A 26,096-nucleotide genomic window follows, 5' to 3' on the forward strand; every position below is an offset into this window, starting at 1 on the left:
CCCAGTAAGATCCTTCCTGCCCACGTACTATTAATCCCAGCTCCCTGTCTCAGGGATTTGCCTTTTCTGGACAGTGGGTATCTTGCATCTAGCTTCTTTTACTCCACAGTGTTTTTAGCACACAAGCCATAGGATGTTATCAGTAGTCCATTCCCTTTTTATTGCTGATTTTGGTGGCCTTTTGTGTGTTTGCTTTAGGTCACAGCCACCAGCTGTTTCACGTGTGTGTGATCCTGGCCACACACATGCAGATGGAAGCCATCCTTCTGGACAAGACTCTGAGGAAGGAATGGCTGCTGACCCACTGCAGGCCCCTGGTGTTCGCCCAGATAGCCGGAGCCATACTTCTATGCCTCATCTTCAGCCTCAGCAACATAGTTTATTTCTCAGCTGCTCTGTATAGGATTCCCGAGCCGGAATTACATAAAAAGGAAACCTGATTCATACCATAAGCTTTTCGTACCAAATGTCAGCATTAAGCTACGACATTCTAACTACCATAAGCCAATGGCATGGTCCCAGTTTGCAGTGGCCTAAAATATTTAGAATGCTTGATATCTTGGCATTTTTGAGCGGGTTCAGGTCCATAAGGTATTTAACTGGGGACACTTCTCTAGATGTGCATTGGATTCTGTAAGTACGATTTTAAAAGGGGGACATGGGTTCAAGTCAGTCCTCATTCATGCAAATCATTATTTCATTTAGCTTTTAATTTATTTAAAGTATGTTCTCCAATTCTATTTAAACAGCTGGATTAGGCGTACCACCCTTGTAGCTTTACTATTAAATAGTTGGATTAAGCCTTACTACCCTTGAAGTATTACTCTTGGAAAATGGAACACGCTTCATCTGATGAGTTTCATGTAGCAAAGCCTCTCCTACCACAGTGGAGGAGGATGAGCTAGGAAGGTCAGTCGGGGAACCTGAGAAAAGGGAAACTGAGTCTTCGGGAGCTGTGGGGACTGGGAAAGCATTCCAGAATGAAGAAACCTGGTTTGGGGAGGGACCTTCTTCCTTTCCCCACCTAGTGAAGGAAATGAAAGAGCTCCCTCTTTCCCCGCAAGTCCATTCTGCTTCACCATGCAAGGTTCCCATGCCATTATGGACTTGGATTTTGTTAAAAGTTCACAGCCTGTGGCTGGGGTGTCATATGCTCTGTTTTGCTCTGTTTTCTTGTTGCCAGCTTGATGCTGTGAAGTATTATGCAGCACAGGTGAAGTGTGTTACCCAGAGGGCACTAACTGAATTAATCCCAATTGGTTGTACTCATCCATCACCCTTTAACCAATGACATCACAATGTTTGGGGAGGTTACATTTAATGTTGCTTCAGCATTTCATATGTGCTGCAGAATTTAACGTTCACGTGCAGAGGATACTACAGACTTTGCCAAAGGAATGGAAACGCTTGGTGAGCTTGTGATAAATGTAGATTCCCCAGGCGAATCAGGAGACGCTGCTTTACCAGTTTAAAATGTTGGTTTCCTGCAGAAGGTCTGTACTGGGACAAGTTCCCCAGGTGATTGTCAGGAGGGCCATGGGCCAAACCTGCAGAAATGCCGGTGTCACGAATTCCTGAATGCCCAGGGCCCATCAGCTGTGTTTTGATTGGTCTAACTTTCAGCAGCTCACCACCTAAGGCTGTGTCCTCTGCTTTCCACTCTGTGGAGTACTGAAACACTGAGTATTTTCTCACCTGTTGCATTACTCATTAAAAGTTCAGTATTTCGTGGTGTTTTCATAGAGTACAGAAATGCTGAGGCCCATCTCTCCCTGACATGCACTTGCTGACGACTTAAGGGACCATCCATCGCAATGCAGGAGCCTCTTCTGCTGACTCAGGAACACCCCAGTTTCTTAGAACACTGCCTCTATGGTTAACTGGCCCAGACGTTTGAATGACCTTGTAAGTAGCTCATCAGCTAATACTCTGAAGACAAGTAGCAATTTATATCAGATATGAGTGGTCAACAAATATGATTTCATTAGTTTTATTGTCTGTTTACTTCCTCTGGGGAAGGTAGACTGATAAAATTATATAGGCTGGTAAATTTTTGGTACATTAATTGCAAGCTGCACGACAGAATTTGTTTTTTTGGCAAGAGGTTGACACTATTACTGGAATTGTACTCCAGCAGGGGTTCTGGGCTTCCATTTCATCTTACTGTAACTTCAGTTTTATGGTGGACAGAGGTACTAACTTTAAGTACTCCATTTTAGTAATGCCAAAGGCATGAAGGCTTCTTAATTCTCTTGTTTATAGAAAGTAACATAAGGTTCTTCGTTTAGCTCAGAAGTAGTTGAAAGATCACAGGTGACTAATCTGAAGGACTTTTAGAACATTTAGTCTTTGGTTACATTGCTTTTTCAGCATTGCTTAATGATGAAAATGAAATGTTAAATCAACAAAATAAGGCCAAGTGTTCATAATGTTTTTATACATTTGGTAAACTTAGTCCCATTGTATACTTTTGGACAGTGTTACAATTAAATTTTATAACAGTTTGCAGTACGCTGATTTGGAAACTTATAATGATGAATGAGAATGTGTTCAAATATATTCATTTTCATTAAGTATTATGAAGTCTAATGTAAATATAGTTTTGCTAAGCCATTCCAGAAATTAAAAAGACTGGCAGTGGGTCAGGTGAAAACCTCACTGGGAGGATGTCTTTTAATGTGTGTGTGTGCTCAGCTGTGTCCGACTCTGCAACCCCACGGACTATGGCCCACCAGGCTCCTCTCCATGAAATTTTCCAGGCAAGAATACTGGAGTGGGTTGCCATTTCCTTCTCCAGGGGATCTTCCCAACCCAGGAACGAACCCAGGTCTTATGTGGCTCCTGCATTGGCAGGCGGGTTCTTTACCACTGAGCCACTTGGGAAGCCTTGTCTTTTAAGGTAGCAGTTCTCAATTTTTTTTTTTTTTTTTAACATCTCAGTACACTTTGGAGATATACCATATTCCCCCTGGTAGCGATTGCTCACCAAGGCCCTGTCTCCTAAGGGGCAAGGGGAGAGGGCACACTCCTGAAGGGATGTACCTCTTCCCCCTCCCTGGGCTCAAGAAACACTACTCTAGAATTTACTGATCATTTTCATTGTGATAAAACTCAGGTATGCTTGGATGAGGCCATTTGGTCACTTGCCTCTTCCTTCAGTCACAAATGGAGAGTTTAATTTTTCTTGTGCAGTCTTTGGAGAGGAACGCTCCTTCTTTCCTAAAGACATGAATTTGTCAGACTTCCCTGGTGGTCCAGTGGTTGACAATCCACTGCCAAAGTAGGGGACACAGTGTGATCTCTGGTCCAGGAAGATCCCACATGCCTCAGACAATTAAGCCTGTGCACCACAACTGCTGAGCCTGAGCTCTAAGAGCCCAGGAGTAGTAACTACTGGACTGCTGAGCCTGAGTGCCCTGGGGCCCTTTCTCCACAGTAAGAGAAGCCAGTGCTGTGAGAAGCCTGCGCATTACGACCGGAGGGTAGCCCGCACGCAGCAACAAAGACGCAACGCAGCCCAAAATAAATAAAGTATATTTTTTAAAAAGACAAGAACAGGTCCTTGGTGATTAGAATTAGAAGTGGGATGTTTAGAAGGCTTTTGAATACAAGTGATTTAGATATTTGGTCTGCAGCAATCTTTCGCAAAGTGTTTTTTGGAGAAGGCACTGAGTTCCCAGGAGATATTCTGAGGAAGGCAGGATGCTGTTCTGGAAAAGAATGCTTTTGTCAGGTTCATCAGAGAAACCTTTCATTCCCATCTGCTTTGTCCTGAATTTGGCTTGGCCATGGTACCCTTTATATATGAAACGGCTCTTAACCCTGTATATCAGCATTTTGTAACATGTTGTTGAATGCCAGCCTCTGATTTTCCAGTCGACAATCCATTATGAATGAAAAGGCAGAGACCTATTTCCAGACTCAGAGATGTTCTTCCAGCTTATGCTAATGTCTGGTTTTCTTAAATTATGGTAGGAAAAATAAAATTTATTTATTATAGTAAAGTCCTGTTTCTCCTTTGACTTAGTTATGTTTCACCTACTATGCCGAAAACATGTTCACTCATCATGAAAAATAGATTCCTGTATATGTATAGATTGTGAAATCATTCACTGAATGTTTATTTACTGCCAGGTATATATAAAACAAACACTGTCCTAAGAGTTGGGAATATAGAAGTGAAGAAAACCCAAACTGTCCTTCCCTCATGGAAAAGATACACTGGTCAGCCAGTAGGACAGGAGATACAGATAAATTCAGATAATGGTAAGTGCTGGTGGCTTAGATGGTAAAGAATCCACATCCAGTGTGGGAGACCTGGGTTCGATCCCTGGGTTGGGAAGATCCCTGGAGGAGGACATGGCAACCCACTCCAATATTGTTGCCTGTGAATCCCCATGTACAGAGAAGCCTGTGGGGATACAGTCCATGGGGTTGCGAAGAGTCGACTGAGTGACTAAGCACAGCACATCAGGAAAATAAGCCTGGGGACTTCCCTGGTGGTCCAATGATTTAGACTCCATGCTTCCACTTGAGAGTCCCTTGAACTGCAAGGAGATCCAACCAGCCCATCCTAAAAATCAGTCCTGGGTGTTCATTGGAAATACTGATATTGAAGCTGAAACTCCAATACTTTGGCCACCTCATGCGAAGAATTGACTCATTTGAAAAGACCCCGATGCTGGGAAAGATTGAGGGCAGGAGGAGAAAGGGACGACAGAGGATGAGATGGTTGGATGGCATCACTGACTCAATGGACATGAGTTTGGGTAGACTCCAGGAGTTGGTGATAGACAGGGAGGCCTGGCGTGCTGCAGTTCATGGGGTCGCAAAGAGTTGGACACGACTGAGTGACTGAACTGAACTTCCACTGCAGGAGTTTGATCCCTGGTCCAGGGAACTAAGATCCTGCTCCCACTTGGTGTGGCCAAAAAAAAAAAAAGAAGCCTGGTGAGGGAATAGGAAGGGGTGGGGTGAGGCAGCTGAGATTGGATAGCCACTCTGATAACCCTACATTTGAGGAGAAACTTAATGGAGCACTAGACCATTCAGGTATGACCTAAATCAAATCCTTTCCGATTATATGGTGTAAGAGACAAATAGATTCAAGGGATTAGATCTGATAGAGTACCTGAAGAACTATGGATGGAGGTTCCTAACACTGTAGAGGAGGCGGTGAAACCGTCCTCAAGAAGAAGAAACGCAAACAGGCACAATGGTTGTTTGAGGAACCCTTACAAATCGCTGAGAAAAGAGAAATGAAAGGTAAAGGAGAAAGGGAAAGATATATCCATCTAATGCAGAGTTCCAAAGAATACCAAAGAGAGATATGAAAGGCTTCCTAAATGATCAAAGAAATAGAGAAAACAATAGAATGTGAAAGACTAGCGATCTCTTTGAGAAAATTGGAGATACTAAAGGAATATTTCATGCAAAGATGGGCACAATAAAGTATAGAAACAGTATGGACCTAATAGAACCACAGTTCAGTTCAGTCACTCAGTTGTGTCCAACTCTTTGCGACCCCATGAACTGTGGCAGGTCAGGCCTGCCTGTCTATAACCAACTACCTGAGTTCACCCAAATCCATATCCATCGAGTCGGTGATGCCATCCAGCCATCTCATCCTCTGTCATCCCCTTCTCCTCCTGCCTTCAATCTTTCCCAACATCAGGGTCTTTTCAAATGAATCAGCTCTTCATATCAGGTGGCCAAAGTATTGGAGGTTCAGCTTCAAGATCAGTCCTTCCAATGAATACCCAGGACTGATCTCCTTTAGGATGGACTGGTTGGATCTCCTTGCAGTCCAAGGGACTCTCAAGAGTCTTCTTCAACACCACAGTTCAAAAGCATCAATTCTTCAGTGCTCAGCTTTCTTTATAGTCCAACTCTCACATCCATACATGACTACTGGAAAAACCATAGCCTTGACTAGATGGACCTTTGTTGGCAAAGTAATGTCTCTGCTTTTCAATATGCTATCTAGGTTGGTCATAACTTTCCTTCCAAGGAGTAAGCGTCTTTTAATTTCATGGCTGCAATCACTATCTGCAGTGATTTTGGAGCCCCCAAAAATAAAGTCAGCCACTGTTTCCCCTGTTACCCCATCTATTTGCCATGAAGTGATGGGACAGGATGCCATGATCTTCATTTTCTGAATGTTGAGCTTTAAGCCAACTTTTTCACTCTCCTCTTTCACTTTCATCAAGATGCTCTTTCGTTCTTCTTCACTTTCTGCCATAAGGGTGGTGTTATCTGCATATCTGAGGTTATTGATATTTCTCCCGGCAACCTTGATTTCAGCATGTGCTTCTTCCAGCCCAGCGTTTCTCATGATGTCCTCTGCATATAAATTAAATAAGCAGGGTGACAATATACAGCCTTGACATACTCCTTTTCCTGTTTGGAACCAGTCTGTTGTTTCATGTCCAGTTCTAACTGTTGCTTCCTGACCTGCGTACAGATTTCTCAAGAGGCAGGTTAGGTAGTCTGGTATTCCCATCTCTTTCAGAATTTTCTCTTTCACAAAGTTGATTGTGATCCACACAGTCAAAGGCTTTGGCATAGTCAATAAAGCAGAAATAGATGTTTTTCTGGAACTCTCTTGCTTTTTCCATGATCCAGCAGATGTTGGCAATTTGATCTCTGGTTCCTCTGCCTTTTCGAAAACCAGCTTGAACATCAGGAAGTTCATGGTTCACGTATTGCTGAAGCCTGGATTGGAGAATTTTAAGCATTACTTTTACTAGCGTTTGAGATGAGTGCAATTGTGCAATAGTTTGACCATTCTTTGGCACTGCCTTTCTTTGGGATTGGAATGAAAACTGACCTTTTCCAGTCCTGTGGCCACTGCTGCGTTGTCCAAATTTGCTGGCATATTGAGTACAGCACTTTCACAGCGTCATTTTTCAGGATTCGAAACAGCTCAACTGGTATCCCATCACCTCCACTAGCTTTGTTCATAGTGATGCTTCCTAAGGCCCACTTGACTTCACATTCCAGGATGTCTGGCTGTAGGTCAGTGATCACACCATCGTGATTATCTGGGTCATGAAGATCTTTTTTGTACAGTTCTTCTGTGTATTCTTGCCACCTCTTCTTAATATCTTCTGCTTCTGTTAGGTCCATACCATTTCTGTCCTTTATCGAGCCCATCTTTGCATGAAATGTTCCCTTGGTGTCTCTAATTTTCTTGAAGAGATCTCTAGTCTTTCCCATTCTATTGTTTTCCTCTATTTCTTTGCATTGATCCCTGAGGAAGGCTTTGTTATCTCTCCTTGCTATTCTTTGGAACTCTGCATTCAGATGCTTATATCTTTCCTTTTCTCCTTTGCTTTTTGCTTCGCTTATTTTCACAGCTATTGGTAAGGCCTCCTCAGACCGCCATTTTGCTTTTTTGTATTTCTTTTTCTTGGGGATGGTCTTGATTTCTGGCTCCTGTACAATGTCAAGAACCTCCATCCATAGTTCATCAGGCACTCTGTCTATCAGATCTAATCCCTTAAATCTATTTCTCACTTCCACTGTATAGTCATAAGGGATTTGATTTAGGTCATACCTGAATGGTCTAGTGGTTTTCTCCACTTCAATTTCAGTCTGAATTTGGCAATAAGGAGTTCATGATCTGAACCACAATCAGCTCCCAGTCTTGCTTTGGCTGACTGTATAGAGCTTCTCCATCTTTGGCTGCAAAGAATATAATCAATCTTATTTCAATGTTGACCATCTGGTGATGTCCATGTGTAGAGTCTTCTCTTGTGTAGTTGGAAGAGGGTGTTTGCTATAACCAGTGCGTTCTCTTGGCACAACTCTATTAGCCTTTGCCCTGCTTCATTCTGTAATCCAAGGCCAAATTTACCTGTTACTCCAGGTGTTTCTTGACTTCCTACTTTTGCATTCCAGTCCCCTATAATGAAAAGGACATCTTTTTTGGGTGTTAGTTCTAGAAGGTCTTGTAGGTCTTCACAGAACTGTTCAACTTCAGCTTCGTCAGTGTTACTGGTTGGGGCATAGACTTGGATTACCGTGATATTGAATGGTTTGCCTTGGAAACGAACAGAGATCATTCTGTCACTTTTGAGATTGCATCCAAGTACTGCATTTTGGACTCTTTCATTGACCATGATGGCTACTCCATTTCTTCTAAGGGATTCCTGCCCACAGTAGTAGATATAATGGTCATCTGAGTTAAATTCACCCATTTCAGTCCATCTTAGTTCGCTGATTCCTAGAATGTTGATGTTCACTCTTGTCATCTCCTGTTTGACCACTTCCAATTTGCCTTGATTCATGGACCTGACATTCCAGGTTCCTATGCAATATTGCTCTTTACAGCCTTGGACCCTGCTTCTATCACCAGTCCCATCCACAGCTGGATGTTGTTTTTGCTTTGGTTCCATCCCTTCCGTCTTTCTGGAGTTACTTCTCCACTCATCTCCAGTAGCATATTGGGCACCTACCGACTTGGGGAGTTCATCTTTCAGTGTCCTCTCTTTTTGCCTTTTCATACTGTTCATGTGGTTCTCAAGGCAAGAATACTGAAGTGGTTTGCCATTCCCTTCTCCAGTGGACCACATTCTGTCAGACCTCTCTAGCATGACCTGTCTGTCTTGGGTGGCCCCACACGGCATGGCTTGGTTTCATTGAGTTAGACCAGGCTGTGGTCCGGTGATCAGATTGGCCTGTGGTCTGTGATTTGGTTTCCATCTGTCTGCCCTCTGATGCCATCTCTCAGTGCCTCCCTCTTACTTGGGTTTCTCTTACTTTCAATGTGGGGTCTCTCTTCACGGCTGCTCCAGCAAAGCGCAGAAGCACAAGATATTAAGAAAAGGTGGCAAGAATACACAGAAGAACTATACAAAAAAGATCTTAATGACCCAGATAACCAGGATCACTCACCTAGAACCACACATCCTGGAGTGTGAAGTCAAGTGGGCCTTTTGAAGCATCACTAGGAACAAAGCTAGTGGCGGTGATGTAATTCCAGCTGAGCTATTTCAAATCCTAAAAGATCATGCTGTGAAAGTGCTGCACTCAGTATGCCAGCAAATTTGGAAAACTAAGCAGTGGCCACGGAACTGGAAACGGTCAGCTTTAATTCCAATCCCAAAGAAAGGCAATGCCAAAGAATGTCCAAGCTACTGCACAGTTACAGTTGTCTCACATGCTAGCAAAGTAATTCTCAAAGATTTCCAAGCTAGGCTTCAACAGTCTGTGAACTGAGAACTTCCAGATGTTCATGCTGGATTTAGAAAAGGCAGGGGAACCAGAGATCAAATTGCCAACATCCGTTGGATCATAGAAAAAGCAAGAGAATTCCAGAAAAACATCTGCTTCGTTGACTGTGCTAAAGCCTTTGACTATGTGGGTCACAAAACACTGTGGAAAATTCTTCAAGAGTTGGGAATAGCAGACCACCTTACCTGCCTACTGAGAAATCTGTATGCAGGTCAAGAAGCAACAGTTAGCAGACCGTGGCGACGCGGGAAGTCCGGACGCCGTGGCGGCCAGAAGCGGAGGTCGCAGGCACGGTCCCTGGCCGCGACCATGGCGGAGAGCCCCGAGGACTTAAACCTGCCCAATGCCGTCATCACCAGAATCATCAAGGAGGCGTTCCCGGACGGTGTCAACATCTCCAAGGAGGCCCGGAGCGCCATCTCCCGCGCCGCCAGAAAAAAAAAAAGAAGCAACAGTTAGAACCGGACATGGAACACCGGTGTTAGTTGCTCAGTTGTGTCTGACTCTTTGCAACCCCATAGACTGTAGACCACACGGCTCCTCTGTCCCTGGGATTCTCCAGGCAAGAATACTGGAGTGGGTCACCATTTCCTTCTCCAGAGGATCTTTCCAACCCAGGGATTGAACCCAGGTCTTCTGTGTTGCTGCTGCTAAGTCGCTTCAGTCGTCTCTGACTCTGTGCGGCCCCATAGATGGCAGCCCACCAGGCTCCCCTGTTCCTGGGATTCTCCAGGCAAGAACACTGGAGTGGGTTGCCTGTTCCTTCTCCAACTTCTGTGTTGCAGGCAGATTCTTTACTGTCTGAGCTACAGGGAAGTCCTGGAAGTCCTAACACTGGACTGGTTCCAAATTGGGAAAGGAGTATGTCAAGGCTGTATATTGTCACCTTGCTTATTTAACTTATATGCTGAGTACATCATGTGAATGCCAGACTGGATGAAGCACAAGCTGGAATCAAGATTGCAGGGAGAAATATCAATAACCTCAGCTATGCAGGTGAGAACCCCTTATGGCAGAAAGCAAAGAGGAACTAAAGAGCCTCTTGATGAAAGTGAAAGAGGAGAGTGAAAAAGCTGGCTTAAAACTCAACAGTCAAAAAACTAAGATCATGGCATCCGGTCCCATCACCTCACGGCAAGTAGATGGTGAAACAATGGAAACAGTGACAGACTTTATTTTCTTGGGCTCTAAATTCACTGCAGATGGCGTTGCAGCCATGAAATTAAAAGGTGCCTGCCCCTTGGAAGAAAAGCTGTGACAAACCTAGACAGCATATTAAAAATAACTTTGCTGACATAGGTCCATATAGCCAAAGCTATGGTTTTTTCAATAGTCATATATGGATGTGAGAGTTGGATCTCAAAGAAAGCTGAACACTGAAGGATTGATGCTTTTGAACTGTGGTATTGGAGAAGACTCTTGGGAGTCCCTTGGACTGCAAGGAGATCAAACCAGTCAATCCTAAAGGAAATCTGTCCTGAATACTCACTGGAAGGACTGGATGCTGAAGCTGAGGCTTCAATACTTTGGCCACTTGATGGGAAGAATTGACTTATTGGAAAAGACCCTGATGCTGGGAAAGATTGAAGGCAGGAGGAGACGGAGATGACAGAGGACAGGATGGTTGGATGGCATCACCAACTCAATGCACATGAGTTTGAGCAAGGTCCAAGAGTTGGTGATGACATGGAGGCCTGGCATGTTGCAGTCCATGGGATTGCAAAGAGTTGGACTGAAGACTGAGCAACTGAACTGAGTTTAATGGACTAAGGCCTTACCTGGTAGCTCAGATGGTATAGAATCTATCTGCAATGCAGGAGACCAGAGTTTGATCCCTGGTCAGGAAGATCCCCTGGAGAAGGGAATGGCAACCCCCTCCAGTGTTCCTGCCTGTGAAAGCCATGGTCAGAGCAGCCTGGCGGGCTACAGTCCATGGGATGGCAAGAGTAGGACATGACTTAGTGACTAACACTTCACTTCTTTGATGGGTTATAAGATGCTGACTTTGGCAGCAGGTGGGGGAAAGGATTTCAAGTCCAGAGAGCTATAAGTGCAAAGGCCCTAAGGCCAGAAGGTGTTTGTCTTTTTGGCAGAATAGAAATCAGGCCATTCATTCCTGAGATAACCCCAGAAGACATTGGCAAGATTTGACTTGAATTCTGAAATTTCTCCTCAACATTCCTCCTGGGAGATTGCCGAAGGGACTTTTCAATGGCCCCTTGGTATTTGTACAAATTCTTTAACTCTATACTAAATGTTCTTCAACAAATAGTTGTCACACTCATTCTCTCCATGTCAAGAAACAGGTTTCTAAATCTCGCTTTACATTTTGCCTCCTCCAGAGTATGGAACCACTAACCTCAAAGATAATTTAACCCAGCCTTAAAAAAATATGTTTGATGATGTAAAATGCACATTTCCAGAGCCCAGATGCACAGATGCGGAAGACCCAGAGTGCATGCTGGATGTGAGCATGGTTCTGGAGTTTTGAAGTTTTTATCAAAAACTCCAGTGATTTTTAATACTATAAGAGAGTTTAAGAAGCACTGATATAGTCCAACTATCCCTCCCTCTTTTGGACATAATTTCATACTTAAGAAACATGTTGCCAAATAGTAAAAAGAATTCCTAGGTACTTTTCACTTGCTCCCTTTTGGTGTTTATATTACTCTCTAACAGTGAGAAACTTGGCTCCCTTTATCTGCGATGTATTTAATGTTTCAGAACTGCTAATCCACATCTTCAAAAAGGCCAACTAATTAGAATTCAGTGTTTCAAGTTCTTTTTGCCTTGAGCCTGAGGGCATATACTGTAGTCTAAATAGTCCAACTTGGGTAAGTGATAGCTCCCTTTCTGTGTGAGTATGTTATTCATTTGAAATGTGGTTCTGCTCAGATCATCTGTGTTTTTTGTATCAATGTTACACCTTCCCCCAAGTTTGTTGATTTTATTGTTTTTTGAGTAGGTAAGACATTAACATCCCACTCATTCATTTTACAGATGGCCTGGGAATGTGAGATTATGTTGCCAAGGCCACTGAACCCTTGGGTGTGCTGTGTGTTGGGTGCTCAGGGGACCTGGTCTCCACCTTACCACCTTTCATCAAACACTCCAGGCTTTGGTATTTTCTGGTGCTTACTGGTTAGTACGGAGAAGGCAATGGCACCCCACTCCAGTACTCTTGCCTGGAAAATCCCATGGACAGAGGAGCCTGCCGTCCATGGGGTCACTAAGAGTCGGACACGACTGAGTGACTTCACTTTCACTTTTCACTTTCATGCATTGGAGAAGGAAATGGCAACCCACTCCAGTGTTGTTGCCTGGAGAATCCCAGGGACAGGGGAGCCTGGTAGGCTGCTGTCTATGGGGTCGCACAGGGTTGGACACAACTGAAGCGACTTAGCAGCAGCAGCAGCAGCAGCAGCAGCAGCAACTGGTTAGTAGGTTCCCACAGCTGGACTTGTTTAGCTAGGAGCTTGGATTAATTATGGTTTCAAATGTCTATAGTATCAACCCCTTTTCAGTGATTTACATAAAACCCTCCCAGTCCGGTTTGGCAGTTTCCTATCAAGTGGACCAGCAATCCCACCCAAGAGAAGTGAAAATATCTATGTCTACATAAATAACTTTACACAAATAATTATGCCAGTTTCAAAAAGTGAAAACAGCTTAAATGTTCATCAGTCAGTGAATGGGTAGATTGTCATACAATGGAATACTCATCAGCAATAAAAAGGGAAAATATTCGTGATAGATGCAACACATGGATGAATCTCAAAAAGGTTATGCTGAGTTAAAGAAGAGACATTCAGGAAAAGACAGATCTAAGGAAAGAAATCAGAAAAGTGGTTGCCAAGGGCTGAGCATAGGGAAAGGTGACTGCAAAGGGGCAGCACAAGGAATTTTTGGTGTGATGGGAATATTATACATTGGACTGTGCCAGTCATTAGAGGATGGTGTATGTTTGTCAAATATTTAGATGGTACAAATAAAAAGGTGACTTTTATTATAGGGAAAGTATACTGCAATAAACCTGATCTTCTACATTTTTATTTATTTATCTTTATTTTTGACTGTGCTGGCTCTTCGTTGCCATGCTTGGGCTATCTCTAGTTGTGGTGCATGGGCTTCTCCTTGTAGTGGCTTCTCTTGTTGGTGAGCACAGCCTCCAGGACGTGTGGGCTTCCGTAGTAGCAGCACGTGGGCTCAGTAGTTACAGTTCCCAAGCTCTAAAGCACACACTCAATAGTTGTTGCAAGGGCTTAGTTGCTCTGCAGCATGTGGGATCTTCCCAGATTGGGGATCAAAACCATGTCTCCTGCAATGCCAGGAGGATTCTTTACCACTGAGCCACTGTTCAGTTCAGTTCAGTCGCTCAGTCGTGTCTGACTCTTTGCGACCCCATGAACCGCAGCATGCCAGGCCTCCCTGTCCATCACCAACTCCCGGAGTTCACCCAGACTCACATCCATCGAGTTAGTGATGCCATCCATCCATCTCATCCTCTGTCGTCCCCTTCTCCTACTGCCCCCAATCCATCCCAGCATCAGAGTCTTTTCCAAAGAGTCAGCTCTTTGCATGAGGTGGCCAAAGTACTGGAGTTTCAGCTTCAGCATCATTCCTTCCAAAGAACACCCAGGGCTGATCTCCTTCAGAATGGACTGGTTGGATCTCCTTGCAGTCCAAGGGACTCTCAAGAGTCTTCTCCAATACCACAGTTCAAAAGCATCAATCCTTCGGCACTCAGCCTTCTTCACAGTCCAACTCTCACATCCATACATGACCACAGGAAAAACCATAGCCTTGACCATATGGACCTTTGTTGGCAAAGTAATGTCTCTGCTTTTCAATATGCTATCTAGGTTGGTCATAACTTTCCTTCCAAGGAGCAAGCGTCTTTTAATTTCATGGCTGCAGTCACCATCTGCAGTGATTTTGGAGCCCCCTCAAAAAAAGTCTGACACTGTTTCCACTGTTTCCCCATCTATTTCCCATGAAGTGACGGGACCAGATGCCATGATCTTAGTTTTCTGAATGTTGAGCTTTAAGCCAACTTTTTCACTCTCCACTTTCACCTTCATCAAGAGGCTTTTTAGTTCCTCTTCACTTTCTGCCATAAGGGTGGTGTCATCTGCATATCTGAGGTTATTGATATTTCTCCTGGCAATCTTGATTCCAGCTTGTGCTTCTTCCAGCCCAGCGTTTCTCATGATGTACTCTGCATATAAGTTAAATAAGCAGGGTGACAATATACAGCCTTGACGTACTCCTTTTCCTATTTGGATCCAGTCTGTTGTTCCATGTCCAGTTCTAACTGTTGCTTCCTGACCTGCATACAGATTTCTCAAGAGGCAGGTCAGGTGGTCTCGTATTCCCATCTCTTGAAGAATTTTCCATAGTTTATTGTGATCCACACAGTCAAAGGCTTTGGCATAGTCAAGAAAGCAGAAATAGATGGTTTTCTGGAACTCTCTTGCTTTTTCCATGATCCAGTGGATGTTGGCAATTTGATCTCTGGTTCCTCTGCCTTTTCGAAAACCAGCTTGAACATCTGGAAGTTCACAGTTCACGTATTGCAGAAGCCTGGCTTGGAGAATTTTGAGCATTACTTTTACTAGCGTGTGAGATGAGTGTAATTGTGCGGTAGTTTGAGCATTCTTTGGCATTGCCTTTCTTTGGGATTGGAATGAAAACTGACCTTTTCCAGTCCTGTGGCCACTGCTGAGTTGTCCAAATTTGCTGGCATATTGAGTGCAGCACTTTCACAGCATCATCTTTTAGGATTTGAAATAGCTCAACTTGATCTCCATCACCTCCATTAGCTTTGTTCATAGTGATGCTTTCTAAGGCCCACTTGACTTCACATTCCAGGATGTCTGGCTCTAGGTCAGTGATCACACCATCATGATTATCTGGGTCATGAAGATCTTTTTTGTACAGTTCTTCTATGTACTCTTGCCACCTCTTCTTAATATCTTCTGCTTCTGTTAGTCCATACCATTTCTGTCCTTTATCGAGCCCATCTTTGCATGAAATGTTCCCTTGGTATCTCTCGTTTTCTTGAAGAGATCTGTAGTCTTTCCCATTCTGTTGTTTTCCTGTATTTCTTTGCATTGATCGCTGAGGAAGGCTTTCTTATCTCTTCTTGCTATTCTTTGGAACTCTGCATTCAGATGCTTATATCTTTCCTTTTCTCCTTTGCTTTTCACTTCTCTTATTTTCACAGCTATTTGTAAGGCCTCCCCAGACAGCCATTTTGCTTTTTTGCATTTTTTTTCCATGGGGATGGTCTTGATCCCTGTCTCCTGTACAATGTCAAGAACCTCAGTCCATAGTTCATCAGGCACTCTATCTATCAGATCTAGGCCCCTAAATCTATTTCTCACTTCCACTGTATAATCATAAGGGATTTGATTTAGGTCATACCTGAATGGTCTAGTGGTTTTCCCTACTTTCTTCAATTTAAGTCTGAATTTGGCAATAAGGAGTTCATGATCTGAGCCACAGTCAGCTCCTGGTCTTGTTTTTGTTGACTGTATAGAGCTTCTCCATCTTTGGCTGCAAAGAATATAATCAATCTGATTTCGGTGTTGACCATCTGGTGATGTCCATGTGTAGGACACAAGAGGATGTTTGCTATGACCAGTGCATTTTCTTGGCAAAACTCTATTAGTCTTTGCCCTGCTTCATTCCGTATTCCAAGGCCAAATTTACCTGTTACTCCAGGTGTTTCTTGGCTTCCTACTTTTGCATTCCAGTCCCCTATAATGAAAAGGACATCTTTTTTGGGTGTTAGTTCTAGAAGGTCTTGTAGGTCTTCACAGAACTGTTCAACTTCAGCTTCTTTAGCGTTACTGGTTGGGGCATAGACTTGGATTATTGTGATATTGAATGGTTTGCCTTGGAAATGAACAGAGATCATTCTGTCATTTTTGAGATTGCATCCAAGTACTGCATTTCAGACTCTTTTGTTGACCATGATGGCTACTCCATTTCTTCTGAGGGAAGCTCAAACCTGATCTTTAAAAAAGCCTCCCAGTTCTAGCCTCTAGCCTCCTTCTATCTGCCTGTCCCTAACTCCGCCCCTGCTTGGCGCTCTAATTCTAGGGGGAAATGCAAATTTTTAACCAGCTATGGGGAGTGCCTGACCATTTTTGAACAGAAAAATAATATAATGAATTGGCATTAAAGCATTGTCAATGAATTTGATAAGAATATAAATGAGTGAGAAAGAAGAAACTGGCCTGAAGAAAAGCTGCTGCTACTGCTGCTAAGTCGCTTCAGTCGTGTCCGACTCTGTGCGACCCCACAGATGGCAGCCCACCAGGCTCCCCCATCCCTGGGATTCTCCAGGCAAGAACACTGGAGTGGGTTGCCATTTCCTCCTCCAGAAGAAAAGCTAGGGGTTTTAAATTATAATTGGGTCTTCCATGGGATGTTCTGTGAAAGGATGGGCTCATTCATTCCTTCAAACACATATGGAGCATCTTCATTGCTGGGCATGGGGGACATGATTGTGTCATCTAGTCAGGATGTGGGGATAAGCTGGTGGTGGTGGTGTAGTTGCTCAGTTGTGTCTCTTTGCGACCCTATGGACTGCAGTCCCCCAGGCTCCTCTGTCCATGGGATTCTCCAGGCAAGGATACTGGAGTGGGTTGCCATTTCCTCCTCCGGGGGATCTTCCCCACCCAGGGATTGAACCTGCATCTCTTGCAATTGCAGGTGGATTCTTTACCACTGAGGGAGTAGCAATCACAAATTGGAATGCGAGCTCTGAAGCAAATCAGAGGGAATGACTTGGAGGTAGTGTGCAGAGGACTATGGATAGAGAGCAGGGATTCAGCATCCAGAGCAGGGTCGTGGGCAGAAGATCTGCTGAGAACTGAGGGTAAGGAGGCATTGTCAGAGGAAGGGAGGGAGGAGAGCTTGACAGCAGAGGGAAAGCTGTGTGAGCCCAGTGTATTCAGGCATCATGGCTGGAGGGAAGCAAGGGGAAATGATAGGTGATGAGCTTGGAGAGGAAGAACCCCAGGGCCTGGCCTGTTGAGGGTGTCCAGCAGTGGGAACTACTGTAGTATTACAAATAGGGAAATGCCATGATCAGATCTGTGATTAGTGGTGAGCTGGCTGCAAAATGGAACCAAGTTTGAAAGATGGCAGCAGGGAAGCCTGTTAGGATACTGTTTCAGTCATCCAGACAAGAGATGGTAGTGGTCGAGGGGATGGAGAGGAGGGTTTTAAAAGCTATTTAGTTGATAGAAATTTCAAGATTTGGTGACTGATTGTTGGAATAGAAGGAGAGGCAAAAGTCAAAGGTGGTACCTTGCACTTGGGTGGGTGGATAGATGGTGATGCTTGAGGGAGAACAGGTTCAGGAGAAAAGATTAGGATGGTGTTCAATGTGAGGTGCCTGTGAGGCACCCAAGTGAATTCAGCAGACTGTTGGACATATGGCTCTGGAACTCAGAGGAGCAAATATGAGTGGTATGTGAGGCCACAGGAATGGCTGGGAGTGCCTACAGAGAGGGCACAGCTAGTGAACACCAGGTGAAAACCTTAAGCCACAGTATTTAAGGCAGAAAAAAGAACTCACAAATGAGGCTGGGAAAGAGGGGCTAGAAAACTAGGAGTAAAAACAAAGACATGAGAAGAGAGGAAATATTTTTTAATCCATTAAGAGGTCAAGTAAGGTAAGGGTCAAATAGTTTTGGCATCAATGAAACATTGATCTTGGTGAGAAAAATTCCAACGGAAAGACTGAGGCCAAAGCCAGGCTACAATGTAATTAAGAGGTAATTGGCCAGCAGCCCAGGCCAATTCCTAAATAACGAAGATCCCAACCTCACACCAGGCTTCCCTGGTGATTCAGACGGTAGAGTCTACCTGCAGTGCAGGAGACCCAGATTCGATCCCTGGGTTGGGAAGATCCCCTGGAGAAGGAAATGGCAACCCACTCCAGTATTCTTGCCTGGAAAATCCCATGGATGGAGGAGCCTGATAGGTTACAGTCTGTGGAGTTGCAAATAGTTGGACACGACTGAGCGACTTCACTTCTTACTTCTCAACCTCACACTTGACAACAAAGTTCAATGGTTCAAAGACTTAAACATAAAAAAGCAATAGGCAAAATATAAGATGAAAAACATTGCTTTAATGTTAGAGTACAAAAGACTTTTTTCTGGTGTGACACAAAACATAAGCCACAAAAGAGAAGGCTGATAAATATGCCTACCTTAAAATTTTCCCTTAGTTCAGTTCAGTTCAGTCGCTCAGTCGTGTCTGACTCTTTGCCACCCCATGAACCGCAGCATGCCAGGCCTCCCTGTCCATCACCAACTCCTGGAGTTCACTCAGACTCACGTCCATCAAGTCAGTGATGCCATCCAGCCATCTCATCCTCTGTCGTCTGCTTCTCCTACTGCCCCCAATCCCCCCAGCATCAGAGTCTTTTCCAATGAGTCAACTCTTCCCATGAGGTGGCCAAAGTACTGGAGTTTCAGCTTCAGCATCATTCCTTCCAAAGAAATCCCAGGGCTGATGTCCTTCAGAATGGACTGGTTGGATCTCCTTGCAGTCCAAGGGACTCTCAAGAGTCTTCTCCAACACCACAGTTCAAAAGCATCAATTCTTTGGCGCTCAGCCTTCTTCACAGTCCAACTCTCACATCCATACATGACCACAGAAAAAACCATAGCCTTGACTATACGGACCTTTGTTGGCAAAGTAATGTCTCTGCTTTTGAATATGCTATCTAGGTTGGTCATAACTTTCCTTCCAAGGAGCAAGCGTCTTTTAATTTCATGGCTGCAGTCACCATCTGCAGTGATTTTGGAGCCCCCTCAAAAAAAGTCTGACACTGTTTCCACTGTTTCCCCATCTATTTCCCATGAAGTGATGGGACCGGATGCCATGATCTTCATTTTCTGAATGTTGAGTTTTAAGCCAACTTTTTCACTCTCCACTTTCACTTTCATCAAGAGGCTTTTTAGTTCTTCTTCACTTTCTGCCATAAGGGTGGTGTCATCTGCATATCTGAGGTTATTGATATTTCTCCCGGCAATCTTGATTCCAGCTTGTGCTTCTTCCAGTCCAGTGTTTCTCATGATGATTATATGCAGCGTTTCTCTGCATATAAATTAAATAAGCAGGGTGACAATATACAGCCTTGACGTACTCCTTTTCCTATTTGGAACCAGTCTGTTGTTCCATGTCCAGTTCTAACTGTTGCTTCCTGACCTGCATACAGATTTCTCAAGAGGCAGGTCAGGTGGTCTCGTATTCCCATCTCTTGAAGAATTTTCCATAGTTTATTGTGATCCACACCGTCAAAGGCTTTGGCATAGTCAAGAAAGCAGAAATAGATGTTTTTCTGGAACTCTCTTGCTTTTTCCATGATCCAGCGGATGTTGGCAATTTGATCTCTGGTTCCTCTGCCTTTTCGAAAACCAGCTTGAACATCAGGAAGTTTACGGTTCACATATTGCTGAAGCCTGGCTTGGAGAATTTTGAGCATTACTTTACTAGTATGTGAGATGGGTGTAATTGTGCGGTAGTTTGAGCATTCTTTGGCATTGCCTTTCTTTGGGATTGGAATGAAAACTGACCTTTTCCAGTCCTGTGGCCACTGCTGAGTTTTCCCTAAGCTGTCACAAAGCAACATAAGCAAAATTATGAACTATAAAAAATTTGAACTCATATTTTGGATGAGGACTAATTTCCTTAATATATGAAGCACTTTTACAAATCAACAAAAAACTAACAACCCAACAGAACAAGGAGGCAAAGGATATGAACACGATTCTTAGAGAAGGAAATACAAATGGCTGTTGAACACAGGCACAGACACCCAATCTCATTTACCATAAAAGACAATTTAAATTTGTGATTTTTTTTTCATCTATTAGCTCAACATCCACATAAAATTTGGGTAACACTTTGCTGTCTGAGAAATGTGGAAAAACAGGTCCTCTCATACATGCCTTGTGGGATTGTGCATTTGGACCTTTATGGAGGACAATTTAGCAATATCTGTGAAACATTATGTAAGACAAGTATACTCTTTAACACAGTACTTCTCTGTAAAATGATGAATTTCCAAGTTTATTCACTGTAACTATGTAACAGCAAAGACAGGAACCATCTTTATGTGGGATATTATGGGTTGAGGATATTATGTCTATTCTTACTGGTGTCTGTTCCTGTAGAAAGTTGAGGAGAATGGGACTACAGTTCCATGAGAGCAAAGATGTAAGTGCGTATTTGATAGTCACTGGTTTAGGGGCAAAGGTCGAAGTGAGAATCAGTGCATCTTAGAATAGAGTGGTTCGGGAAGAGCTAGAGAAACCAGAGAGGGAGATTCCTGGAAGGACAAAGGAGAGAGAGAAAGAAAGCCAAGGTGATGTGATGATCTGGGAGCCAGAAAGTGAGTCTGTCTCTGCATAGGGTACAGACCAAGGACTGGACACTCCTGGGTCGGAACGACACTGCTGATCTCTGAATCAATCCTGGACTTGCCCTTCCATTGGACTTACTGGGATATGGGAAAAGAAACTCTCAGTGTCCTCAGAGAATACGGATGGGGTTTATTTCCTAATATCTGATCCTAGCTTCCCACTCCAGCCCTAGAGCCCAGACACCAGGCTGCCGGTGCACTGTTTGCGTCGGTCGCCTAGGAGACGAGCACAACATCCTACTGAGCAGGCGCCTTTTCTGAGGCCACGCCCCTTTCCGTGGGCGGGCGCTGATTGGCCCGTTTGAAATGCGCCGGGCGCGAGCTCACCTGGCTCCTCAGCGGCGTTTCCCAGATTCCTCAAGCGCCGCGCTTGAGCCGCCGAGTCGCGGTCCCTGTGGCCGGTCCCTGAGGCCCGCCGTTCTCGTCAACCCCCGACCGAGTCCGGCATCCCCGCGCGCGCGTCTGGGCAGTTCGGAGCTTACTACCATGAAGCCAGCGTGAGTACTGGGCCACGAAACTGGGGCCGGCGTCTCCCTCCGCCGCGGCAGGCCCCCGGCCGCGCCGCGGGCTCCAAGCCCTGTGCCGCTCGGGACCACCAAGCCCCCCACCAGGACTGCCCAGGGGGAGACGGGCGTGAAGACCCGTCCTCGTCCACCCCGTCTAGCTCTCTGCCTCGCGGAGTCGGGCGTCTGGGTCCCCGCCCTGGCTACACTCGGCCGCGAAGGCCCGGCCCCACGTTGGGAGGGGCGGGAGATTTGGGCCGGGACCGCCGCCTCCAATCCTTTCTCTAATTCCCCTTTCCTTCCCTGGCCGCCCGCAACCGCGGGTTGCATTTTGCCCAATTAGTGAGGGTCGGGGGTCGTCTCACGGGTGGGCCTGGTGTTGTGTCCTGGGTTTGGGGTTGGTTAGGTGGTTTCATCCGCTGAAGAGCCCTTGGCATCCGGGCGCACTGCCTGCCTTTCCTAGTCCAATTCGGTAGCTTCGGGGCCGCGACCCTCGGGTGTAGGCCAGTTCCTTTTGCTCTGTTCTTTGGTCTCAGACAACCCCGCCTCCGGCCACAAACGCCCACATTCCTCACGAAGTTGGTGACATTTGCGCCGCAGCCTAATTCCTTGACCGCTACTCGGTGACGAAATACTTGTGCAGAGAAGGTTAACTTTATAATCATCATCATGATGTAGCTGCTGCTGCTACTGCTAAGTCGCTTCAGTCGTGTCCGACTCTGTGCGACCCCATAGACGGCAGCCCACCAGGTTCCCCCGTCCCTGGGATTCTCCAGGCAAGAACACTGGAGTGGGTTGCCATTTTCTTCTCCAATGCATGAAAGTGAAAAGTGAAAGTGAAGTCGTGTCAGACTCTTAGCGACCCCATAGACTGCAGCTTACCAGGCTCTTCCCATCCACGGGATTTTCCAGGCAAGAGTACTGGAGTGGGGTGCCAAGCTAGTGGTTTGCAAAAAAAAAAAAAAAAAAAAAACCAGCTTGTTTTCTTAAGAGGCTAAAGTCAAAATTTTTATCTTTGGGGGGAAAAAATATTGAGTTAAGTAAACCTACCCTAATATTTTGCACTTAAAACACGAATTTGTTTTGTTTCATTGGGAAAGTGCTGAGAAAGTATTTTAACAACCTGTATAGTCCAAGCCAGTAATTTCACTTAGTGTTAGATGTTTATCTCGTCTATAGATAAATGCGGGGGAAGGGGGAGTGTCATACTAGAGAAGTGGTGAAATAAACCAAAATATCTGTTTCTACTGCCCCCACTTAAGAGAGCACAAAATTGCAGTTTAGGGACCACATTTTGTCTGGGAACAAAGGATGATAGTTTTGAGAATTCAATGGTCACTTGTTCTTTAAAAATAAAGACATAAATCTTGATCAAAGAGTGGATTTCTCCATCTGCATTTTTATAATCTAGAAATTAATCACTTGGTCTGCCTTGGCAATGGGCTAAACACAACATGGGTGCTTTATGAAATGCCTTTTGAGATAAGCTTGCTTAATTATCTGTTGAATTTTCAAATTTGTAATGCCTGTAAAATTTTTGGTCAAGAAAGCAAACCACTTAACATACAGAACTATAAGAAGATATTTAAAAAACCAGAATTTGACTGAGTAAATTGTAAAGATCTTATAAGTTTTATTCAATGATTCATGAATCAGACAGCATCCTATCTAGCAAAAAGGTGTTCCTAAGAGCTGTACAAAATGGAAGATTTTTATGGGGGGGTTGTGGAACAAAGGAATTATATTAGCAACGAGTGGATTGTTAGTAGCTAGGTGAGCTTCCTTTACTCTATGGCAGGGGTCTATCAGACAGATCACTTTACCAGTGCTGACCAGATAATTCCAGATTGACTGGTTTAAGATTCTTCTATTGGGAGTGGTTGGAACTGTAAGTTAGGTATTAAGTCACAATTTGGTGACATGGAACTTAGCACAAATAACTCCATTTTGGGCCTGTTATTTCTGTTTTTGGTGCCACAGATGTCTCCTAAGCCAAATTTTAATTGCTTTTAATTTTCGCATGTCACAAACACTCTCCTACTAAGGTAGTTTGTATGTATTCATATTATTTGGGGCATAGTGTTTTGGAATTGCTAAAGAATAATTTTATAACCCTTAGGAAGATTGTCTCTATATGAATTATAGGTTAGGTTTTTATATGTTAGTGTTGAACTGAAGTGTTTTTTGTTTCTATGACCAGGAGGACTAAGACACCCAGGAAACCACCAGTGAAAAAAGGATCCCAAACGAGTCTTAAAGACCCAGTTGGGGTAAGGTCTGCCTGTGAATTTGTGTGTTCTTCCTTCAGTCCCTTTATGTTTTGTATGCTTGAAAGGGACAGAGATGTGGAAGTGGAAACAAACAATATTTAGCTAAAAGGACTGTACTAAATTGCTTAAGGCTGATTCCAGCTTTGAAATTTTGTTTCTATGTAGGATTTATTAGTCCGGTAAAATGAAGCCTTTGGTTGTCAGTTGCATACTTCCTATAACTACTTATATTTGAAAAGCTAGATAATGAAAAAATATTCTTCAACTATGTTGGAGATATTCTTCATAGTCTCTGGGATGGGGAGAAATTTTGTGCTTGGATGAACATCCTCTCCTATCTTTATGACAGTTATATAGTAACTTGTGGCATACTTCAAGAGTAAAGCCCCAAACTCCATGCTTTTGGGGACCAAGTTTCATAGACTCTGGTTTAGAACAGTTTCATTTATCTTGTGACTACTCTATGAACTTCACTAGTTTCAGGCTTGGGAACTTTTAAAAGCAAATGGCAAATAACATTGGCTTGCTCTGTTTTTTTTTTTGTTTGTTTTAATTTTTGCCTTCATTGGCACTGGAGTGTTATCTCTTGATCTGAGTTGTGGGAACCAGATGCTTTGCATATACAGCTGAACAGTTTTCTCCCAACCCTATTACTGATTAAGAAGATGACGTTTTGAATGTCTCACTTTAGTATATTGTGTTAAGCTGGCAAGTTTTACCTGACATCCAATTCCAAACAATCCTAAAAGCTTTTCAGATATTTTTCATTGTGTGATATGTTCTTGATTTTTAGAGTTTTGATTTTATGTGCATTTAAAATTTTCTCATATCTAATATATATGTTTGCATTTGACAGTCAGCAAATTGGGTAGCAGATTTTTGGCTTTGGTAGCTTTTAAGTTTATATAGCTCTCAAGTTTAGATGCCAAATGTTGGTTGATGAATGAATAGATGAGTGAAGGAAAAGTCAGGTAAAAAGTCAGCCTTTGTTGTTTAAGCACCTTCTTGTATTTTCAGGTGTACTGTAGGGTACGCCCACTGAGCCTTCCTGAGCAAGAGTGTTGCATAGAAGTAATCAATAATACAACAGTTCAGCTTCATACTCCTGAGGGTAACAGACTCAACAGAAATGGAGACTATAAGGAGGTAATTCTGATTGGAACCAACTGTTTTTAATTGATAGGTTCTTTCTTGAATTGGTTTTCTACTTTTTAAATATGACAAAATTCCTGTGTTCCCACTTTACTGAAAGACTTATTTACTTCAGTCTAACTACCTACCATATTAAAAGTGTCTAATTTCTGGGTTGTATAAACACACCTTTGGTATACTGAAGTTAAAAGATTGTTTTTAGATGATAATTTCTTATACTGGATATTTATTGCTCTTTAGAGCATATGTTAGGGATAGTTTAATGTGGAATGATATCTGTGCTAGGCAGTTACATATAAATATATAGTTCCATGTGTGGGATTGAAGTAACATTTAATAGGCATTGTGTACTTGTATCGATTTCTTATGAAGTGTTTTTATTTTTGTAAACAAGCAAAGAGATGAGTTCAGTAAACATGTGCTAAGCTGGAGGGTGGAAGGAGACTTTTAAAAATGAATAAGACATGATTCTTGCTTTTATGAAGCTTACAACTTAGTTGGGAGCACAGACGCTAAGCAAGTAATGCTCATAGGTAAGACAGAGATGTGCTTAAAGAAATGGACTCTGGGAATGCAGATAAAAAGATTAATTCAGGCTGTCAGCTCTTGTAGATGCCTTTACTCTTTTATGTATACTACTCCCGGGAGATTGTTGGTCAGACGCCTACCAGTGGCCTCTCTGGTGATGTGATGTGATGGACACCTCTTTGTCTTCATCATGATCTGTTTGTCAGCAGCACTGTTCTGTCTTCCCCCTCGAACTTTCCATGTTCTGTCTTTTATCCATAGCTTTACACACTGATTACATGGTAATAATTTTGGAATTTTTACCTTCAGCCTACATCTTTTCTCTAAACTGGAACGTCCACTGTTTGGATGCTGTGGCATGTCCAAAAGAACTCTTGAGTCTTTTTCCCCTCTAGATCAGTACTTCTCTTTATTTTTCTTGTCAGTAAATAACACCACCACCATCTATTTGCTCAAACCAGAAACCTTGTCCCTACCTTTTTCTTGGGGGCTTCCCTAGTAGCTCAGTTGGTAAAGAATCTGCCTGCAGTGCAGGAGACCTGGGTTTGATACCTGGGTCGGGAAGATCCCCTGGAGAAGGAAATGGCAACCCACTTCAGTACTCTTGCCTGGAGAATTCCATGGACAGAGGAGCCAGGTGGGCTACAGTCCATGGGGTCATAAAGAGTCAGACACGACTGTTGACTAACTTTCACTTTCACTTTTCTGTTATACCCTCTCATATCTAGTTCATCAGTAGATCGTATCAGTTTACTCTTATCAGTTTACTCTTGAAACTGTCCTTTTATTTCTATCTCTACTGCTGCTACCCTTGTCTGAGGCCTGTTTTAATTATGGAGACTAGTGCTTCTCAAACTGTCTATGGTGAAGAAGCAACTTTTTTATTTTCAGTGCATTGTGACTGATACTTTTATGCAGCTTTGCCACAAGAAACTGTTACACAATTGTTAGGCA

General features: G+C 43.6%; 2 protein-coding genes and 1 long non-coding RNA gene across 14 annotated transcripts in view; 2 read left to right on the forward strand and 1 right to left on the reverse strand.

Moving 5' to 3' along the window:
- The window catches only part of PAQR5 (progestin and adipoQ receptor family member 5), a 98,705-nt gene extending 94,701 nt beyond the window's left edge, over window positions 1–4,004 (forward strand). For 3 of the 5 annotated variants that reach the window (XM_059890773.1, XM_024997926.2, XM_059890774.1), the window contains one exon: window positions 199–452. In XM_059890773.1, the coding sequence (XP_059746756.1) occupies window positions 199–440 (242 nt within the window). In that variant the 3' untranslated portion in view covers window positions 441–452. Of the gene's footprint in view, window positions 1–198 lie in introns of all 5 variants that reach the window. The other 2 variants (XM_002690486.6, XM_005211425.5) reach the window with 1 other exon arrangement.
- KIF23 (kinesin family member 23) overlaps window positions 1,818–26,096 on the forward strand; it is a 73,467-nt gene continuing 49,188 nt past the window's right edge. For 6 of the 8 annotated variants that reach the window (XM_024997504.2, XM_015473035.3, XM_024997505.2 and 3 more), the window contains exons 1-3: window positions 9,466–21,186; window positions 23,393–23,462; window positions 24,480–24,608. In XM_024997504.2, the coding sequence (XP_024853272.1) occupies window positions 20,996–21,186; window positions 23,393–23,462; window positions 24,480–24,608 (390 nt within the window). In that variant the 5' untranslated portion in view covers window positions 9,466–20,995. Of the gene's footprint in view, window positions 1,906–9,465; window positions 21,187–23,392; window positions 23,463–24,479; window positions 24,609–26,096 lie in introns of those variants that run through there. The other 2 variants (XM_005211329.5, NM_001098038.1) reach the window with 2 other exon arrangements.
- On the reverse strand, window positions 3,518–21,103 carry LOC132346334 (uncharacterized). The gene is made up of 3 exons (XR_009496132.1): window positions 21,017–21,103; window positions 9,423–9,656; window positions 3,518–3,710 (listed from the first exon to the last, which is right to left on the reverse strand). It is a non-coding gene; the product is annotated as an uncharacterized lncRNA (long non-coding RNA).

Source organism: Bos taurus, chromosome 10 (assembly GCF_002263795.3).
Source record: "Bos taurus isolate L1 Dominette 01449 registration number 42190680 breed Hereford chromosome 10, ARS-UCD2.0, whole genome shotgun sequence".
NCBI lineage: Eukaryota > Metazoa > Chordata > Mammalia > Artiodactyla > Bovidae > Bos > Bos taurus.